General features: G+C 38.7%; 7 protein-coding genes across 7 annotated transcripts; 3 read left to right on the top strand and 4 right to left on the bottom strand.

The window, feature by feature from the left end:
* Positions 1–708: 708 nt before the first annotated feature.
* GSH1 (glutamate--cysteine ligase) lies at positions 709–2,745 on the top strand (the record flags this gene model as incomplete). Its single annotated transcript, XM_448931.1, has 1 exon — positions 709–2,745. One exon carries the CDS (start codon positions 709–711, stop codon positions 2,743–2,745), a length of 2,037 nt encoding a protein of 678 aa, XP_448931.1.
* A 156-nt stretch (positions 2,746–2,901) lies between these two features.
* Positions 2,902–5,325, bottom strand: MEF2 (mitochondrial elongation factor MEF2; the record flags this gene model as incomplete). The annotated part of the gene is made up of 1 exon (XM_448932.1): positions 2,902–5,325. One exon carries the CDS (start codon positions 5,323–5,325, stop codon positions 2,902–2,904), a length of 2,424 nt encoding a protein of 807 aa, XP_448932.1.
* Positions 5,326–5,598: 273 nt separating this feature from the next.
* On the top strand, positions 5,599–7,488 carry GSM1 (Gsm1p; the record flags this gene model as incomplete). The annotated part of the gene is made up of 1 exon (XM_448933.1): positions 5,599–7,488. One exon carries the CDS (start codon positions 5,599–5,601, stop codon positions 7,486–7,488), a length of 1,890 nt encoding a protein of 629 aa, XP_448933.1.
* Positions 7,489–9,722: 2,234 nt separating this feature from the next.
* ECM3 (putative ATPase ECM3) lies at positions 9,723–11,546 on the top strand (the record flags this gene model as incomplete). Its single annotated transcript, XM_448934.1, has 1 exon — positions 9,723–11,546. One exon carries the CDS (start codon positions 9,723–9,725, stop codon positions 11,544–11,546), a length of 1,824 nt encoding a protein of 607 aa, XP_448934.1.
* A 182-nt stretch (positions 11,547–11,728) lies between these two features.
* On the bottom strand, positions 11,729–16,810 carry CMR2 (Cmr2p; the record flags this gene model as incomplete). The annotated part of the gene is made up of 1 exon (XM_448935.1): positions 11,729–16,810. One exon carries the CDS (start codon positions 16,808–16,810, stop codon positions 11,729–11,731), a length of 5,082 nt encoding a protein of 1,693 aa, XP_448935.1.
* A 706-nt stretch (positions 16,811–17,516) lies between these two features.
* Positions 17,517–18,299, bottom strand: RKI1 (ribose-5-phosphate isomerase RKI1; the record flags this gene model as incomplete). The annotated part of the gene is made up of 1 exon (XM_448936.1): positions 17,517–18,299. One exon carries the CDS (start codon positions 18,297–18,299, stop codon positions 17,517–17,519), a length of 783 nt encoding a protein of 260 aa, XP_448936.1.
* A 1,144-nt stretch (positions 18,300–19,443) lies between these two features.
* Positions 19,444–19,893, bottom strand: GVI51_L03575 (uncharacterized protein; the record flags this gene model as incomplete). The annotated part of the gene is made up of 1 exon (XM_448937.1): positions 19,444–19,893. The coding sequence occupies one exon, from the start codon at positions 19,891–19,893 to the stop codon at positions 19,444–19,446; it is 450 nt and encodes a 149-aa protein (XP_448937.1).
* Between the last annotated feature and the right edge of the window lie 161 nt (positions 19,894–20,054).

Raw genomic sequence — 20,054 nt, forward strand, 5'->3', positions numbered from 1 at the left:
CTTAACAGTGGCTCTGACTCTCTCTCTCGAGCGCGCGCACGGAAAAACCACCAGCTTTCCCTTCTCTGTCTCTCTGTAATGTGGGAGCAAAAAGGCTATTACTGTGACTGTGTACGTACAATCAGGTGTAAACCGTAATCAGTTATATCTAAACACCCACACATCCTGATATTCGAAAACACCCATACACCCATACATCCACCTCCTTTTTTTCCTCCCCCCCCCCCAAACCCGCATCACGTGCCCGCACGGCTCCAAGCTTAAAAAAAGCAAGAAGGGCACAGCGAGTCCCTCACAGAGTCCCTCACACAGCCTTCACGCAGAGAGTTTTCGAAGAATTGCTTGGTTGTGGGTTCACAATACAGAAACAGTCGCACCAGCATTGGGGGGGCAGTAATCAAGCGCCACAGTTTTCGGGGGGTGAATATTATAAATCACGTTTCCTTCATTAGTAATAGATGGCAATTGACTGCTTCTTTTGCCAAAATCAGAGCAGAGCAGAGCGAAGCAGAGCAGAGCACACCACAAGCTATCGCTATCACAAGCAATCAAGACTGCAAAGGTGCAAGCTGTAAACTGCGATTTGGAAAGAAAAAAATTTTGGGACAAAACTGGATATATAATAGGAGTGGGGGGTTGTTGGTTTGTGCATAAATGGAGCATAACTGGAGCAGGACTGGAGCAGGACTGGAAGCGAAGTAAGTAGCGATGGGATTGTTGTCGTTGGGCACACCGCTGCCATGGGAGGAGTCGAGGAACTACAGTGAGCACATACGGAACGAGGGTGTTGAGCAGTTGCTGTATGTGTTCAAGAGTGCTGGCGGGCGTGATGGGGACCCGCTGTTGTGGGGCGATGAGGTTGAGTACATGATGGTTGAGCTGGAGGCGGGCAAGCAGGTCGCCACGCTGGACGTTGTGCACGACCGGATACTGGACGAGCTGAACGAGCGGGACCTGGAGCTGTGCAACGTGAACGATGTGAAGTTCCACCCGGAGTACGGGCGGTTCATGCTGGAGGCGACGCCGAAGAGCGCGTACCCGGGCTACGTGGCGGAGTACGTGGAGTACAACATGCAGCAGCGGCGGCTGGTCGCGGAGTACAAGCTCGCGCAGTACGCGGAGGAGGAGCACCTGAAGGGTAAGCGGCTCGTGCCCTTGACGCTGACGGTGTTCCCGCGCATGGGCTGTCCCGATTTTCTGAACATCCCGAACGCTTGGGACCACAAGAACACTGCGTCGCGGTCGCTTTTCCTGCCGGACGAAGTGATCAACAGGCACGCGCGGTTCCCGAACTTGACCTCCAGCATACGCACCAGGAGGGGTGAGAAAGTGTGCATCAACATCCCCATTCTGAAGGACAGGAACACGCCGGAGCTGGACGACTCGATCAAGCCCAGGGACTGGTTTGTCCCCGAGGACAAGGAGTCCCGCCTGGCGTCCAAGCCCGGCCACATATACCTGGACGCCATGGGGTTCGGGATGGGCTGCTCGTGCTTGCAGATGACGTACCAAGCACCAAACATAGAGAAGGCGCGGTTCCTGTACGACACGCTGGTCAACTTTGCGCCAGTGTTCCTCGCGGTGTCCGCAGCCACCCCGGGGTTCAAAGGATGGGTAGCCGACCAGGACGTGAGGTGGAACGTGATATCTGGCGCTGTCGACGACAGAACGCCGCAGGAACGCAGCGTGCCTCCTCTCTTGCCAGAATACAACATCGACGGGTTCGGTGGTATTCTGAAGGAGAACCGGAAGAAAGTGCAGCAGATTCCAAAATCCAGGTATAGCGTCGTGGACCTGTACTTGGGAGGGAACGAAAACAAGTCCTTCAACAGAAGATACAACGATACAGACGTTCCGGTCAATGAAAAAGTGCTCAAACGACTCCTGGAGAACGAGAAATACCCGCTGGACTACGATCTTGCGAAACACTTCGCACACTTATACATCAGGGACCCGATTTCCACTTTTGAAGAGTTGCTAGACCAGGATAACTCTACCTCTACAAACCATTTTGAAAACATCCAGAGTACAAACTGGCAAACTTTGCGGTTCAAGCCTCCAACTCAGGAAGCCACACCAGACAACCACAACGTGCCAGGATGGAGAGTCGAGTTCAGACCGCTAGACATCCAGTTATTGGACTTCGAAAATGCAGCATTCTCAAACATGATGTATATGATTGTTGACTTCGTCTTGCAGAATACAGACAAGATTAATCCATACGTGCCTATGTCCCAGGTATGGGAAAACATGATAAGAGCACATCATAGGGATGCTGCTATCAAGGAGAAATTCTACTGGAGAACAACTTTTGACTCAAAAGAGAAACTACAGTTCGGAGATGAAAGCGAAGAACTAAGCTTGGATGAAATCTTCCACAACAAGAATAATGGTATCTTCCCAGTATTCATCAACACTATACTGAAACAAAGAAACTTTATTCAGAAGGAATGGCAAGAAATGAAAGACCAACCTCAAAATAGAAGATTGTATTACTACTTCAAGATCATCTCTGATAGAGCTAGTGGCAGACTACCTACAGCAGCTAAATTTTTAAAGAACTTCATCTTAACGCACCCGGATTATAGACATGACTCGAAGATTAGCCAACAGATAAACTACGACCTAATCGAAATGTGTGATAGAATAACACATTTGGATGACAGTAGAGGAGAGTTGAGCGCATTTGTTGGAGAAGAAATTGCAAAATTCTTGCTGAATAATAAGCTTTCTACTGGGAACTAATATAATAGACTTTTTTAAAGACATCCCCGTATATAAAGTTAGTCCTAATTGTGTTTGAACTATGGCAAATCAATTTACGATATTCTTAAAAGCGAGTCCGATATTTTTATGCATAAAATACACTTTGTTATTTACAAATTTTATTATTATTATTATTTACAATTCCTGTAGAATATCTGGGATTCTTTCTTGTGAAACTTTGGACATACCCTTGTAGTCCATATGCAGTTCGCCCCTACCCTTTGTTAAACTTCTTAACTTGCTTGAGTAAGTGACCATTTCTTTTAAAGGACATATTGCATGTATTGTCTTCAATTTATCATCTTGAATCTTTGCTGTTCCCAAAGTGGAATCAGTTGGGTAGTACAAATGCTTAGACTGACTCTCCAATTCCATTAGCTTATCAGATGATGATACATTTTCATCATCTAATGATGATATTGTGGCCGTACGAGCACTACACAAGTCTTGCATTACTGTACCGATATCATTTTGTGGTACACTTATATGGGCATCCATTACTGGCTCTAATAGAGTGTAGTTACTTACATCTACAGTTTGTAGAGCTTCAGTAATCAATGATCTTGTAATACTTAGTAGTTCGGCAGGACTTTGTAAGTCTAATGGAAAATCCCAGTCTTTTTTTAGTCTTACAGCGCAAGAGTAAAGCGGTAAATGTCCAACTTTCCCAGCACTTTGTAAAGATGCCATAGCACTTGATAGTATGGTGGTAACGAAATTTCTGATAGGTATTTGATAGGCCCAATTGGATTTTTGTAGCCTATCCTGAAAGCCTTCGATTATCAGGTAATTCTCATCATTATCAACAGAGAAACATGAGGCACCACTCCTTTCTTCTATATTTATCGTATCTTTTTCAAAAGACTCGACAGATAATGAAAAGTGAAAGCCACGCTCATCTTTAAACGTAACTACTTCTGTCGGCAACTCTAGAGTTTCTTTATATGAAACCGCAATCTTGCCGAAATCAACGGGAACCTTCATTTCGTTCACTAGTCTGAATTTTGCTATTTCTAAATGTAACTGGCCCATACCATTAAGCACGGTTTGTCCTGTTTCTTCATCAATTATGACATGTAAACTTGGATCTTCCATTGTTATTTCCTTCAGTGCATCCTCGATTAACTTCTTATTACCTAATGATTTAGGTTCTACAATTACACTAAAAACTGGTGGAGGAATTTGTATAGCATTTACTTTCAATTGAGATTCCTTCTCACCAAAGCTTCTTATACCATCTTTTTTTATAGAATGCGAAATAATTGTGTCACCAGTAGCTACTTTATTGGTGATGGTTGCACCAGTGAGAACACCAATTTGACCCGGGGAAAGGCTCTTAACTTCTTGTGCTTGATCAGCCTGCATAATTACCAACTTACCTATTCTAAATTTCTCTCCAGTAGTTGTGTTCATAACAGTATTACCACTGTTCAGTACACCGGAATATATTCTAACAAATACCATCAATCCTCTAATTTGATCATGGGTTACTTTAAATGCCAATGCTACACAAAGATTATTCTGTTTGTTTATCAAGGCACCTACTTTTGGGTCATGCACAACAGGAATGTCCTTCGGATTTACTTCAGGTAGTCTTGCTTCTAATGGGGAAGGCAGATACTGAATAATACCATCTAGTAAGGGTTGTATTCCAACGTTTTTGAAAGAAGCACCGGCTAAAACGGGAGTTAATTCATTTGCTATGGTGAGTTTTCTAATGGATTTGTTTAAAACCTGCGCTGAGACTTTCAAGGAATTGCCTTCAGAAGGGCCATCAAAGAACTCCTGAACAAATACATCATCTAGTTCTCCCAGAATCTCTACCATGCTCTCTCTAGATTTTATTGCTTCAACTTTGGCATTATCAGAGTCATTCAATTCCAAAAGGTCAACTACTGTTACAGCATCTGGGCTGTTTGCTTTCGTGTCCCATTTTAATAGTTTCATATTTATCACATCTATTACTCCACAGAATACTGGATCCTCTGATTGGTTTGTCTGCTCGAAGTATGGGAAGTTGACGACAACGCACCTTCTATCTGTCTTATATGTCAGCTCTTTCAAAGTTTTGCTAAAGCCAGCTCCAACTCTATCCATCTTATTCACGAAACATATCTTGGGGATATTTCTAGAGTATCTCCACAGCTTCTCCGTCTGTGCTTCAACACCAGCAACACCATCGAGAATTAGGACAGCACCATCGAGTACTTTCAAAGACCGTATAACTTCAAAAATAAAATCTGCATGTCCTGGGGTGTCAATTAGGTTAATTACGCGAGGGCTATTATCCCTGCTGGAATCGTGCCACTGGAACGATATGGCAGCACTCTGTATTGTTATTCCTCGATCTCTTTCCTGAGGAAGAAAATCCGTAACTGTATCTCCAGAGTCAACATCACCTATCCGCTTGATCTTCCCCGCACAATACAGCATCCGCTCGGTAGTGGTGGTCTTTCCTGCATCAATGTGAGCTATTATACCTATGTTTCTGAATCGATCAATTGTAGTAGCGTACCGCCGTATGCCACTTTGAAACCTACCGCAGACAAAGCGTAACATCTCTTATGGGTGCTTCCACGAGCTAGTCCAATGTGTATCCAGCCATCAGTATGACTATGACTCTTATTCAAGCTTTATACTCTTTCGATGCTCTCGAAGGTTAATCTAACCGAAATTTAGTGATTTTCGCTTTCAAGAATTTTAAGGCACAAGGAAAGTGGGGGTTGGTTAAACGTCAAAATAGTTTTATATGGAGGGCATGGTAGGTATACAGGGACTGCCCTTGTGATTTGAAGCATAGTCACGGATAGACAAAGTCTGACAACATTAGTTATGGTTAAAGCGTGTGAGTTCTGCCATGAAAAGCACTTGCACTGCGATCCGGGCAGACCGTGCATAAACTGCGTTAAGCGGAACCGAGGCCAGCTGTGTAGGGATAAAGAGCGGAAGAAGTCAAAGAAGAGCGGTGTTGAAAAATCTGTTGGTGGTTCAGATGCTCAATCATCTGGAAGTTCACAAAGCAATAATACGGCCGAAGTCAATGTGTCAGCCGATTATACTGCTGGTACAATGTTTAATAATATGGGTTTTGACCCATTACAGCAATCAAACTATGGTTTTGATACTATGACGAGGCAGAATAACAATAATGATAACACTTTATTAAACAGTTCTAATAATAACGCTATTGATATGGGGAATAGATGGAGCAGTCAGCCAGATGTGGTAGATAATATGGTAAGTCCAAACATAACAGATGGCAGTAACACTGTGGAATTCGATAGTGCATGGGCTAATAATGAATATATGAAACTAGATGAGTTGACTAAAAATGGTCCGCCAATGATGTTCTCCTCGTATCCGAACTCTGTCACCGAAAATTTGGATCAAGATAATGCAGTAGAGGATCTCCCGATATCAGTATTGCCAGGAAGTAAGACTAAGAATGGCACGGCCGAAAACCTTTCCCAGTTTTTAAATATCGGGAGGCCCTTACATAAAACGCAGTCAAGACCATATATCTCTTTAGATATGATGACAGCAGGCATGAAGGATGACATTTTACCTCCAGAGACATACAACACAACATCACTAGGCGATAATTACTTATCTCCTATCAATTCGGTGGGATCATCGACAAATCAACTAAACGATTATCAAGACAGCATACCGCACCAGAAGACGATGACTTCTCCTGTGCTTCCGACACAATCTCCATCTTCCGCTTTCAATCCGGCAAAACTTCCAACACAGGTTTCGATATCGGCAATATCTCCTGATGATAATAACGAGGATGATCAGAAATCAAGTTCTGGGATACCATCCAAATCTGATAAAGAGAAAAATAATAAAACGAAAAAGGCGAAAGAGAAGATATTTAAAACTTCGCCAAATGATATATTAATCTCTAAGAAGAATCCAAAGGGTCATAAATCTACCAAGAGGAAAAATGAGAAAGCTGACATATCACCTTATAAATTTAGACAGCTGGTAAAAGTCCCTGAAGACTTGTATGAAAAACAATACCTGATCAAGCCGCATAACTACAGACATACATACAAGAAACTTTTAGAACAATTGGAGAAAATATTCCTTTCAGATAATAGTCCCAAGAGAAGGGGTCAATTACAAAGTATTGTGAAATGCATATTAGAAGATTATGTACCGACATTCATCGCGCTTACATCAAATATGATTGAATCAGACTTGTACTTGCAAGAGTTGACGTTACAAAGGACACTTTTGGAACTGGAAAGCATGGCAAAGCTTGTGAACTGTTCTCCAATTTGTATATGGAGAAGGTCAGGAGAAATTTCATATGTTAGTGATGAGTTTTTGCAGCTAACTGGGTTTAAACGTAAGGAGATATTAGCAAGTAGGCGATTTATTTTTGAATTCTTAGATCCTACAAGCATTGTGAACTATTTCACCAATTTCCATGAATACTTGGCATTTGGATCTAAGAATCAGATGACAAGCAATATCTCACTGATAAAGCAAGGCTTATTGGTAAATGGTGCTGTGGTTAGAAAAAGTAACCCAATAGTATCATCAAGCCCTATGTGTGGAACCAATACTGACGGGATATTTGATGAGTGCCACCTATTATTGAGTAATGGTTATTATTTAAAATGCGCCACCTGCTGGACAGTTAAACGAGACAGTTTCAACATCCCACTTCTGATTATGGGACAATTTCTGCCTGTATTTGAAGGCCAGTAGATGGTTATGTTAAGAGTATTTATGGGGGATTTTCTTTCATAGTTTTCTATATATCGATCGATATTGGGTGAACTTGCAAGACTGGAAATGTTAAGTTCCACTCAATGGCATCAGTTCTCCGCAACAAACACCATTATTAATATTCATGGATCACATATATATTCAGTGGCAGGTTTCGGCTATGTAACAATAATATTCTTTGTAACTAGCAGTTAGCTTCCAGTTGATTTGTTTTGCATATCTACATAATATTAGCAGTGCCCATTTAGGTGATTGAAGCACTTAAAAGCCCTATTTTCATCACAGATGGTACTGAACGAAACCCTAAAAGGAGGGTAACCATTGAAGAGAAAATTTTTTCTTCTGAAGTGAGCACTAGCAAATCTTAGGAATGGGAAAGAGCACTATAAAAGGAAGACAGAAATGGAAGTTTTTACAAGTCTCGAATACGTCTATATTTTTTCACACTGGTTTTTTTTATAAGCTTTGTTCTTTCTTGATAAAAAGACCAATCATCAGTAGTGGTTAATACTATCTCAAGATAATATTAATTACATATACACCATAGAAACCTAAGGTAAAATTTACGCAAGTTTTCAAAGCTCGGTTTCTTTATCTCATTTGTCGAAGGAAGGGGAACTTGTTCTCTATCTTTTGGTGTATGGGAGGGAGGTTGGGTGGAGTTAATACTGGAACTTGTGTTTAATTTACCGACCCAATAATACAACCCAATAGCTGAATGAGCATTGACTACCTCCAAACAAGGTAGGCACAATACCCATTTCGTTTCTGGTTTCTTAGATCAAATTGTCTATGAAGGAGTTTCCTCCTCTTTCGCTTTACGAAGTTGAAACGGGGAAAAGGTAGCACGTTATCCAGAGGTCCATATAATGTGGACTGAGAGTTTGGATCTCCGCTGTGTCTCTTCCTTCATGGTCATACATATTCTGTATATCTATCCCTTTTTTTTATTCTCCCTTGACATGTTTACGTATATTAGAGGCGTTATGTTTTGTAGATATCCCACGCAAACAAGATCCGTTCTGATTCTTGATGAGAAGCTCTATAAGGTAGTAAACTCCATGAAACTGCATATGCATGGCACTAACCCGTCCATCTCTTTTTTTTCACTCGTACTCCATCAAGAATGTACGCAAAGCTCACTTATTACATGTTATCCCTATAAGATGCCCTTGAAGAGGAACCCAATGGGTATTATAGTCCTGAGCTATATGCCCGCCATCCGGCCCCCCGGCCCCCTCCCCCACAAAACTACCTATTTCGGAAATGCCCACTTCTTGTAGAGCCCGCTTGTTCCACGCCAACACCACCACAACAGCTACGCTTCAGAAGCATCTGTCACGCAGATAAACGAGGAGCCAGCAAGTTCACTGTTTATGCGGGATATTCTGACGTGATCTGGAGAACAACGTAGTAACAAATCGAATGAAAGCTGCGTGGGATTGTTCCGGTACGTCAGCATCCAGTATTTTCAGATATCCACAGATACAACCGCAGTGACACAGAGGTGTTGGAACAGATCTATCCTTTTTTGCTATTAATAATACAACCTGCATTGTATTCTTGGGTCTATTTTTCAGGTTCTCAGGGACTTTCTGTAGTAAGCGAGGCCGAACAATGAAATCAAAAAGCAATTTAAAGTTGTCCGGTGCTTTAACTGTAATATCGAAAATCCCAGTGGTGCGTGCGCACACCCTTTGAAATATGCAATTTCATTTAGTGTCACAGTATCTATAAATCCCTTCTCGAGTCTTGGATAAGCAAGCCCTAGTGCATCCGATGCTGTATAATGAAAGTTGAGTGAATATTCTTCAATGAGATAGGATTGCTTTGCATCCCACTCCCCTCGACATGTTTGTGTTCAGGTAAACGTAGCCCAGTCCTTAGAAGACTTTTAGAAAAGCTTTTAGAAGGGGGATTGTTACCCTAAAATTGGTTGGATTCACAAAATCCTTATTTGTGTTGTGAAATCCCACCATCCCACGCCTAACCTTTGCGCAATCTCGGAATAAACTGTGAAGGTTTGGCTAGTATAATATATAAATCGAAATCCTTTGGTTTGAAACTACATTTTCATTCCACAATATGAACTAAAAACAAATAAGTATCAGTGCATTTATTATTTGAGCACTACCTAAGATATCGAACAAGACTTAAATGTTTAATTAATATTTGAGAGAGATTAAACACTAAAAAAAAAGATCAAAAAAAATATGTCAATCACATTAGGTGCTGTAATTTGGTCATCGGTGAAGCCTATTATCAAGATCTATCTTATCATTGGTTCCGGTTTCCTGTTGGCCCGGATGGGTATATTGACTGTGGAGGCCACCAAATCTATTTCTAATATAGTGCTGACTTTGCTGCTGCCGTGCCTTTCATTTAACAAAATTGTGGCCAACATTGAAGACCAGGACATCAAGATGGTTGGTATTATATGCTTGTCCTCTGTACTAATTTTTGGCACTGGTTTGTTCTTTGCCTGGGTAATAAGCAAGACAATGCCGGTCCCTAAAGAGTGGAAAGGTGGTATACTGGCGGGCGGCATGTTTCCCAATATTAGTGACTTGCCAATTGCTTATCTACAAACTATGGATCAAGGGTTCATATTCAGTGAAGAAGAAGGTGAGAAAGGTGTTGCCAACGTTATTATTTTCTTGGCAATGTTTTTAATCTGTGTGTTTAACCTCGGTGGCTTCAGATTGATCGAAAGCGATTTCAAGTACAATGATGTGGAAAATGCAATCACAGAAAGTGAGTCGACTATTACGAACGACAGTAACGAAACCTCCACATCAGTCTCATATACATCCAATATACATACTGAGAAGCAAAGCTTAGACAAAGCGAGAGATAATACAAATGAGAAATCTAATGATTCCGATAGATCAAAGAATAATTCTGAGTCAGACCTTGAGAACGAATCGCTAGACTCATCCTCTGCGGCAGGCGATTTATCCTTGAGAACTACTTCGACCTCTGATGATATAGACGATATCAATAGAAGTCAAGGAAAGTCTGCAACTAGAAGAAGAAATCATACACCTATGCCTTTGAGGGAGAAGAATCCAAGAACCATTTCTAGAGTTACATTACCTTTGCAACATACCAGGAGAAATTCAGTAACAGCTTCTATCAGATCTACCAAATCATTACAGGCACAAGATATGAATGATTTGATTCAAATTTACTCCAATGTTGATCAATATGGTAATGATATTAATGCGGATCAGTCACAAAACCTTGGTTCACTGGGGAATGCGAACACTGGTAAAGTAATAACAACAGAGAACAAAACAAATGCGGCCCGTACTGTCCTTGATAGAATCAGAGGCTCTAATCTAACTAGAATTCTAACTTCAGATGCTACTGTTTCTAGGAAAGATATTGAAGAATCAGGTAAATCTCTGCCAAAATGGCTACATAAGAAACTACCAATTACAAAATTCATTGTCTTCTTTTTAAAGAACTGTTTGAGGCCATGTTCTATGGCTGTCATAGTGGCACTTACTATTGCATTTATTCCTTGGGTCAAAGCTTTGTTTGTTACTACTAAGCATACTCCACACATAAGACAAGCACCAGATCGCCAACCTGCTTTGAGCTTTATCATGGATTTTACAGCATATGTCGGAGCTGCATCAGTTCCTTTCGGTTTGATTTTATTGGGTGCTACATTAGGCCGTTTAAAAATAGGTAAATTATACCCAGGATTCTGGAGGTCGGCGGTAGTATTGGTTTTTTTAAGGCAATGTATTATGCCGATTTTTGGCGTTTTATGGTGTGATCGTCTAGTAAAGGCAGGCTGGGTGTCTTGGGAGAAAGATAAAATGTTGCTATTTGTCATTGCAATAAGCTGGGCACTGCCAACAATGACTACTCTTATATATTTTACTGCTAGCTACACCCCTCCTGAACTTTTGGAGCCTATCCAAATGCAATGTGTATCTTTCTTCCTGATGATTCAATATCCACTTATGGTAGTGAGTCTACCATTTTTGGTGTCTTATTTCCTGAAGGTACAGATGAAGGTATAAATACTTTACCAATTCATTGGGAAAACATCTTAATTTATATTCTTGAATTCAAATTTTCATTTTTAAGCCTTTATAGAGCCTACGAATATGTTACCTGAGGGTGGCTTATATATTATGAATAGATAGAAATGTCACTTCATTCACTGTTGAAGATCACTACCAATCTATATGGAACTCGAAGTTTAATTATTTTCAAACTCAGAAAGTAGATACATGGAGATATTTTCACCATAATTAATTCCAAATTGACTATCAATTTGTAACTCACATTGGAGCCATCTCTTAAATAGTGATAGCCTTTCTTTGGACCAATTGGGAGGTGCAGGGCTAGTAGAGTCATTAAATTTAGGTACTCTGACGAAAGCACACATATCCAATATTACGCCATGTTTATCTAAAAGAGATGAAGTGATCAGTGCGCATAAATTTGCATATTTTGATAGTAGCCTATCCCTTGTTCTAATTAAACAGACAAGTAGTCCACCCATTTTGGCGATGTAGCAATCACTGATCGAGCTATGAACATTTTTCACTGTCTGCTCCAAATCAATCACAAAGTGCGTCAAACCTAATATTTCGACGGTTTCATTCATGCTTCCAAGTATAAACAACAGCTTTTTACGGTTCAAGACACCGTTATGGTCTACGAAATTCACACTTTTAATGAATCCAAAGTCACCAGTCCTTAAATATGTCAAACCTTTATCAGCTTCACCCTTTAACTTGCTACTGAATTGACTGGTAATGAATGGATCTTTTCGAAGCTTTTTGTCTGATAAATAATAACTGTAAACGTTAGCCTCCGAACAGCACCATATCTCACCATACTCACCATCGATACAAGGTACTTCTGTTTCTGGATTGACAATTGTTACATCAGTGCAGTAGGGTACACAACCTGAATCCTGAATCCTAATATATCCTTCACTCCCAACTTCTGTTAAGGATATCTCATCTATAATGCCCTCTCTGAGAGCTGTGGGATCAAGATACATATACTTTGGTATGGTATCTATTCCTGTCTGCATTGAAATTATTGGGTTAAATTTATGTTCATATGTGCAGCAAATTTGGTTAGTACTTATCATTACGTTAGAGTACCTCTTCAATAGCTTTTCTATCATCGCGCTATTTGGTCTTCCAGAAAATGGTATAATAAGATTTTGAACATTTCTCAAGAAATCCGAACGTAGTAGAGAGGTCGAGTTTGAGTTTTTCTTTGTGGTATTTTGATAACCTGCCTTTTTGTTATTTTCTAGCAGTTGGTTCGCTTTCTCGAGAACAGTTGATAGAACAGAAAGAGGAAGGTAGATTTCCTTCACGTTCAAATTTTGTATACCAATCAAGAAATCCACTGGATCGTTTTTAAAGTCGGAAATATTGAATAAATTCGTTGGGCAACCGATGAAAACACCCAACAGATTATTTATAGTAAAACTTGAAATGGAAGAATCTGGACACAAAGAAAATATGACTCTATCATTGGACATGTTCAAGGTCTCCTTCAGTATTTTACATGTTTTCAAAAATGTTGAGTGTGTCATAGTTGGGTGTATGTCTTGTTCAGTCGAAGACATGAGGTTTGTCCAAACAAAACATGGTGAGTTATTATGTTTTTTTCCTTTTAAACTATATTTCTCTCTTAATGTTTTCTTAAAAATTGAAAGTGTCAGGGTATTCTTTCTTTTCACTTTTGAAAATACAGTAATTTTGGGAAAGTTTTGCTTGTATGTTTTAAAAATTTTAGAGACAATATTATGCGAATCGACCAGGACATAGTTTTTGGCATCCATAAAAATTCTCTTAACCTTATAGTTTTTTATTATTTTAACAAGAGGTCCAATAATTTTGTTAGCATTTTCAACTGTAACTGAAGGTACAGGAATAACAATAAAATTACAATAGAAGCAAGCATATATCATTGCAATATATTCAACAGAATTGTCTGCCATTATTATAACACAATCAGATGGTTTTAAAGGTGTCTTGGAGACCACTATTTTCCTAAGGAAAGACGCACAAATCACCTCGAAAGCCTTCCAAGATACTTTTTTGTGTATATTATTGGATGTATTACCTGAGGTTGTCTTAGAGGAACTGCCTCCATCGTTGAAGGCAAGATCATTTGGACTAGCAGATATTCTGAACTCAAGAATTTCCAAAATAGAATGAAAAGATTTCATAGATTTTCCAGATTTATCATCGATGGAAAAGTCCTTGAAATTGATCCCAGATGCTTGCCAATTGTCATTTTCATAAGGCATACTGTCATCTTGTCTTACATCTATTGCCTCTTTCAAGGCCTTAAACCTCAATGCAGACAAATGTTCGGAAAAAATGCTCTCATTATAGTATGAAGAATGGGGAATATAATCCAGGATTACATTGTCAAACTGGAATTTTGCAAAACTAGCATCCAACTCACCATTATAGAACTTTTTAACAACTGTACTGGTGGCCAATTCTAATGAACAATATCTTCTAGGTAAGGTATTTCGAGGTACAACCAGAACACACATGGGCTGGATTTTATGAAAAATCCATAAAATTCTGAATATTTGATCTGTTAATTCATTCATTTTCTTTTCAGTGTTGAATTTCTCCTTATTCGATATCTCTAGCAAATGTTCGTCCTTGTCATAATTTACTCTCCTTGGATCTCTTGCTAAGGAACTTTCGACAACAAGAACAAGAAAATGTTCTTCCTTATGGTGATTTAATTCGAATGTTACTGCTTCAAACACAGTGTTAACAGTCCTGACAAGTGTTTCTGTTATTTGCTGTAAATAATGAGATTCCACAGAACGTTTAATTAACTTCTTATTTTCTTCCCTATTTCTTGTATGAAGGGAGGATTGGGCACTATCCTTGAGCTCTGATGTATAATTCTTATCCTTTTTTTCCGGTTTTGTATGTAGTAAATTTGATGTATGTGCCCAGTTTGGCAGTCTAACTAGCCTATTTTGTAAGAACATGTCTTCAACTAACGATAGCACATATATTTTACCATTGAATACAAAACCCATTAATTTTGTCCTTAGAAAATGTGTTGCTTTTGGGCAAATATTGTATATTGTTTCTACCCTTTCTAGAGAATTTTTAAAGTCATCATTTGTATCAATATATTCATCTGATTTAGCAAATGCGAACATTTTATTGAAATTTAATTTCGCTTTGAACACAAATTCATTTATTTTGTCCATTTGATAGAATTCATCTGTTAGCTTATCAGAAGATATCCAAATTTCACCAACTGTTAAATCATTGACCAAGGTATTATCATCTGGATCAACAACACAGAGAATACTACCCGGAATTGGAAACCCAAAAGGCTCAACCTTTAAATAATCTTTAAAAGATGATGAAGAGTTTATCATAGCGGTAACACTGGGTTCGATGATATTCTTCTTCAATTTTTCTCTGCTAATATACAGTTCATCTTGTAATCTCAGCTTAGAATCATGGACTGGAAAGTTATCAAGATTGCCCAGTTCATCCCTTAAAGAAAAAAAGAGACCACCAAAATCTGTAAGTGTTAGCATAGGAGAATAGCACAAAGAGGCGTCAATACAACCCAAGTTTTTTAGCCATTTATGTATAACCATGTCAGTCACATCAGTATCAATAGTATTACACGAAGTTAAGCAATATTTGATACAACTAAAGTCGATTTTGTGTTTCTTCGTTAATGTTAGTTCTGGATTTTCTAAATAATTTATGACCACTTGCTTAAGTTGTAACTGATCATTTAAAAGAACGTCTGCTCTGTATTTGTCAATGAGGTGTTCATAACCACCTGGTGTTTGTAAAATTTGACTATTAGCTGCAATCAGTAAAGCACCGGAAAATAAGTTGAACAGGACACCAAAAATTAATCCCGAAGATCTGGTAGGATCTAGACTACTCATTACTACAAATCTGTCAGCAACACTTGTTACATTGAGCGATTTCTGTTTTAGAGGCACGATAACATTGTTCTTCCTCTTCCAATGAGGCATCACTCGAGAGTTAAGAATTAAAGCTAATAGTGAGAGTTGATCCATGAGTACTTTATGTTTCATGACTACACCGGACAATCTTCCCAGAGGAGTACGAGTAAATTCAATGTACATTATGTTGGGGGTCTCAAAAATGGGTACAGATTTCTTCGCCTTGGAATAAATTCCTAGGTCATCGGTTTTTAAGAATTTCACACTTTTGAAGACTTCACTTTTTACAAGTTTAACTTTATTGTGATTGGAAGTTGAGTGTAGATTATCTAATTGTTTTTGGCAATTATTAGAAATTAATATTAACTTCGCGCCAGTCATGCGTATAATTTCAATAATATCACTTAAAGAATATGTTTGGAAAGAAACTGGAACAGCCACCATGCCAGCTATAAAACAGCCAAAGAGTGCAACAGCAAATTCAATAGAATCCTCCATGTTATACCACAGTAAAACTTTATCCATTTTGTACAACTGTTCTTTGGTTAATTCATGTGCCACTTTGGCAGCTCTTAAATATAATTTATCCCAGGTTATAAATGTTTCTTTTCCTTTGTTATTAATACTTATCATAGCAGTTTGGCCGTTGAAATATTCAAAACGTTTTCTTAAGATGGATGGAAGGAACTCTTTCGCTATAGTTTCTACCTCTTTGTTTTCAGGGCTAACATAAGAAGGTTTCCGTGGAAGTAGAGGAATCATTGGTGTGTAAGATCCTTCCATCTCCGATTGGCCTGACAAGCTTGCATCATCGACAGAAGATGCCAGTGAATATTGAGATTTTCTTTTGAACTTGGCTGGCGAAGCTAACGGTAAACTGTTCTTGGATGCAGAATTCATAGTTGTGACCCTGTAAACTGAATTTTGTCTCATTGTCTTATGTGCAATTATGTTAGAAAGTCTCGAAGTTGTATTATAGTTGGGACTAGTCATAAGATCATCGCTAAATGATCTATAATGGGTGTTAGTCTGCCTCTCTTTACCTTTCGTAGAAGTTACATAGCTTGAAGTAGGTCGGCTATTGGAAAACCTTGAAGGATCATTTGGCCTTTCTAGATCTATTGTAGAAGTATCCCTTGAGTAAAGAGACGATGAGAGAGATATTTTTGAAGAATTTGTCTGTAGTTCATAATTCTCCAGAAGTTGCCTCCGCTTTGTCTGGTAACCCTTAATGGTAAGGTTTTCTTGTTTGTAATCTTGAATTAGCTCATTTAATTGATACTGTATCCCAAGTGGCAAGTTGGAAGGCACTGATAAATCGACTCGGCTCTCCATTATATAACTCTTCCCAATAACGTGCTAGTTAGTACAGATTCTTCCTTCATTCGCCACCGCAATCCACGAAAAAAAGGCACAATGACTATTGTAGTATGCCTGGAGGCTATGCTAATGATTATATGTCTTAACAATTAGCATTCAGAACCAACAGTTCAAAAGAAGTAATCAAGGGCATCTATAATTAGATGTGAAATACTTTGTACAGGATTACACTCGATGTAAGATTTTTCTGAATTTCTTTGAACTTTTCGGCAAGAAAATAAGAAATTATCCTGAGGTACAACATCCCTACGATATGTTCTGTGAGTTCATGAGATGATGTATATCAATATTCACCTCTGTGGGATAATATATTTGAAATAAGACGAAATAGAGAGCAGGTGGTTATTGCTCTTTTAATATGCAATGAGGAATGTCATTGAAAAATATATACACGAATTAAATGCCATTTCACCACGGCTTTCTCTCAATAGAGAATGAAAGAAATTGATTCTCGCATGTACGTAAGTGATATACAGTTTTATGGTTCACCAAAATCTAGAGCGATAGTGGGTAAAAATAATTAATCGTTCGTTGCTTCTTGTGATATTATTGAAGAACAGATGGTAAAAAATTGAAAGTATTAAATGGGCTGGGAAAAGTATAATAAAAAAGGAGAAAAGAACAAATATTAAGTGGACTTTGTTCATTGTACAAAAGAATCTTATTTCTTATCAATGACTTCAACGCTACCGTCAGGCTTACCGAAGTAAGCTCTGTGAGCGTTATCAATGAACAGACCAGTTTCGACGACACCCACCAACATTTTGATTTGTTCATGTAGGGCTTTTGGATCTTGAATTTCACCGAAGTCAGCGTCGATCAAGAAGTTCATGTTATCAGTGACAACTGGACCGGCTTTAGCACTGCCACCTTGCCTTACAGGAGCAGAGTTTGCATGGAGAATGCTAGTCAAGTCATGTTGAACTCTTGACCAGGCCGAAGGCACGATTTCTATTGGCACACCTCTCTTCCAATTTATCCCCAAGTTAGTATCCGATTTTTTTCTGGAATCAGCAACAACAATGAAGATTTTTGCACTAGTGGATACCAATTTTTCTTGGAACAAGCATGCACCACCACCTTTGATCAATTGCAAGTTGTGGTCAACTTCGTCAGCACCGTCAAAGGCAATGTCTACATGGGGGTGCTGCTCGATAGAACCTAGAATTAAACCATTATCTTGAATCAAGTTACGGGATTGGTAACCAGTAGGGATACAGATAAATTTGGATACTTTGTCATGGTACTTCTCATCCTTCAAGTATTGACCAATTCGCTCGGCAACGTAAACAACAGTACTACCACTACCTACACCGATGATTCTGTGTTCGTCAAAGTTCAAGTTTTCATCAACAGCACGATAAGCAGCTGCTCTCTTGGCATCTTCTAGAGGATTACCTAGAGTTGGGAAGTCGTTAATATTTGGCAATGGGGTGTAGGACATTATAAACTTTTGTAATTTTTTTTCTGTACTTGGCAGAAGATGCTATATTTCAGTATAGCGGAGTTTGTTATCGGTTGTATTAAAGGATTGGAAAAATAGCCCTTAAATATCCGAATTCGATAGTTTGTTGAACTTCTTGCCTTTTAAATATATAAGGGTGGTTAATTACTTTATTGCCCCTTTTTTTGAACAACTATTATCCTCCTAAAATCTAAAATGTAAATTAGTAAAATGGTTTACTGTTATTCCTTTGGTAATGAAAGTCATCTCATCACTAAATAAATTTTTCTCCCAATAAGTAAATCAGTTACAACCGTACAAGAGAGATAATAGGACAGAAAAAGCTAAAAAGGAGAGAAAAGGGAACTCTACATATGAAATAGGAGTGTCATTGAACGGGAAAGGGGACTTAACTAAGAAGTGAGCGATCTAGAACTGATATCATCTGGAATATCAATCAAGAGCTGAAATACTTTTGGACTGACCTGTAAAAATATCCCATTTTCTCGAGAAATCGAGGTTAGTTTACTTATCTTATATACTTATTTTTTTTGGGGGAAGGGTGGTTTGATTGCACCAATCTATTGTAACCTGCATAATTGATATGACATTCCAATTGCTATTTCAGTTGTTCACGTATGCATGTGTCAATAGTTTTTCTTTCTTTTTTTGGGCATCTCACAACCAGATTTCCTGCATACATTTCTTCGAATAATAGCAAAAAAAATTTACATTGATGTGATAAAATATTTTTTCAATATTATTTTTTTGGTTCTATTGCGATGAGCTCCTACCTCTTCACAACTTATTTCTATTGTCTTGCTGTGACCATTTATGCCCTGGTTTTTAAAATTGTTCATATGTACTTAGAACAATGGGGAGTTATGCGATTGGAGGGACCCCACTTTTTATTGTTATAGGTGCCCTTGTGATGCCTATCTTATTACTATATCCAAAGATGTTTTGCCCTAACACTGGTTAGTTAGTTCCTTTCTTTTTCTGGAAGCAGTATTTTTAAATGCAAAAAGGACCGTTGTATTGCCAATTAACAGTTTTTTTTATGTCAATTAGGGTTATCTCGACATATAGTTGTTGAAGAGAGGTCCTGGTATATTGACGAGCTAATCAATGGCTTGTCAACTTCCTATCTTCTTGCCTTGCGTACAAAATTGGTATATAGATCCTTTTCATCTATTGATATCGTAGAGATTGAAGGTTTTCGTTTGATGTAGGGCTCTTTCTCAACGGGTATATTAAAGTACTTGTAACTTCCAATATCAGCTTCGCTGTCTTCTTGAGGTCGTATCTTATTAATTGTTTCTGTATAGGTTGGTTTACTCCTCTTCACTTGACGCTTCTGGCTACCAGACAATATCCATATGATAGTTAACGCTATACCAATCACCACCGCAAATTTCGAAAATAGAATTAGGCCCACCCATATACCCCCTATTACTGTTTTCAATATTGGGCCAACTAGTCCTATAACCAATGCACCTAGAACAAATGAGGGCAGATGAATATATACATCCCTATCACCGACCCTGAATTCAATCTCTTGATTTGATCGGATGAAAGGTATCGCTTTCTCCATTTTCGATCTGGTAATACTTCTGAAATTGAATTGGATGCTTGTTTGTCCTGACACACTTGTGCTAGGATCACTATATAGTACACTTTAAAACCAAAGATATGATCACAATTGGCTTTCCATCTTAATTTATCGAACTTTTTCTCATATTCCATGATCTGGCA

This window comes from Nakaseomyces glabratus, chromosome L (genome assembly GCF_010111755.1).
Source record: "Nakaseomyces glabratus chromosome L, complete sequence".
NCBI classification, from domain to species: Eukaryota; Fungi; Ascomycota; class Saccharomycetes; order Saccharomycetales; family Saccharomycetaceae; genus Nakaseomyces; species Nakaseomyces glabratus.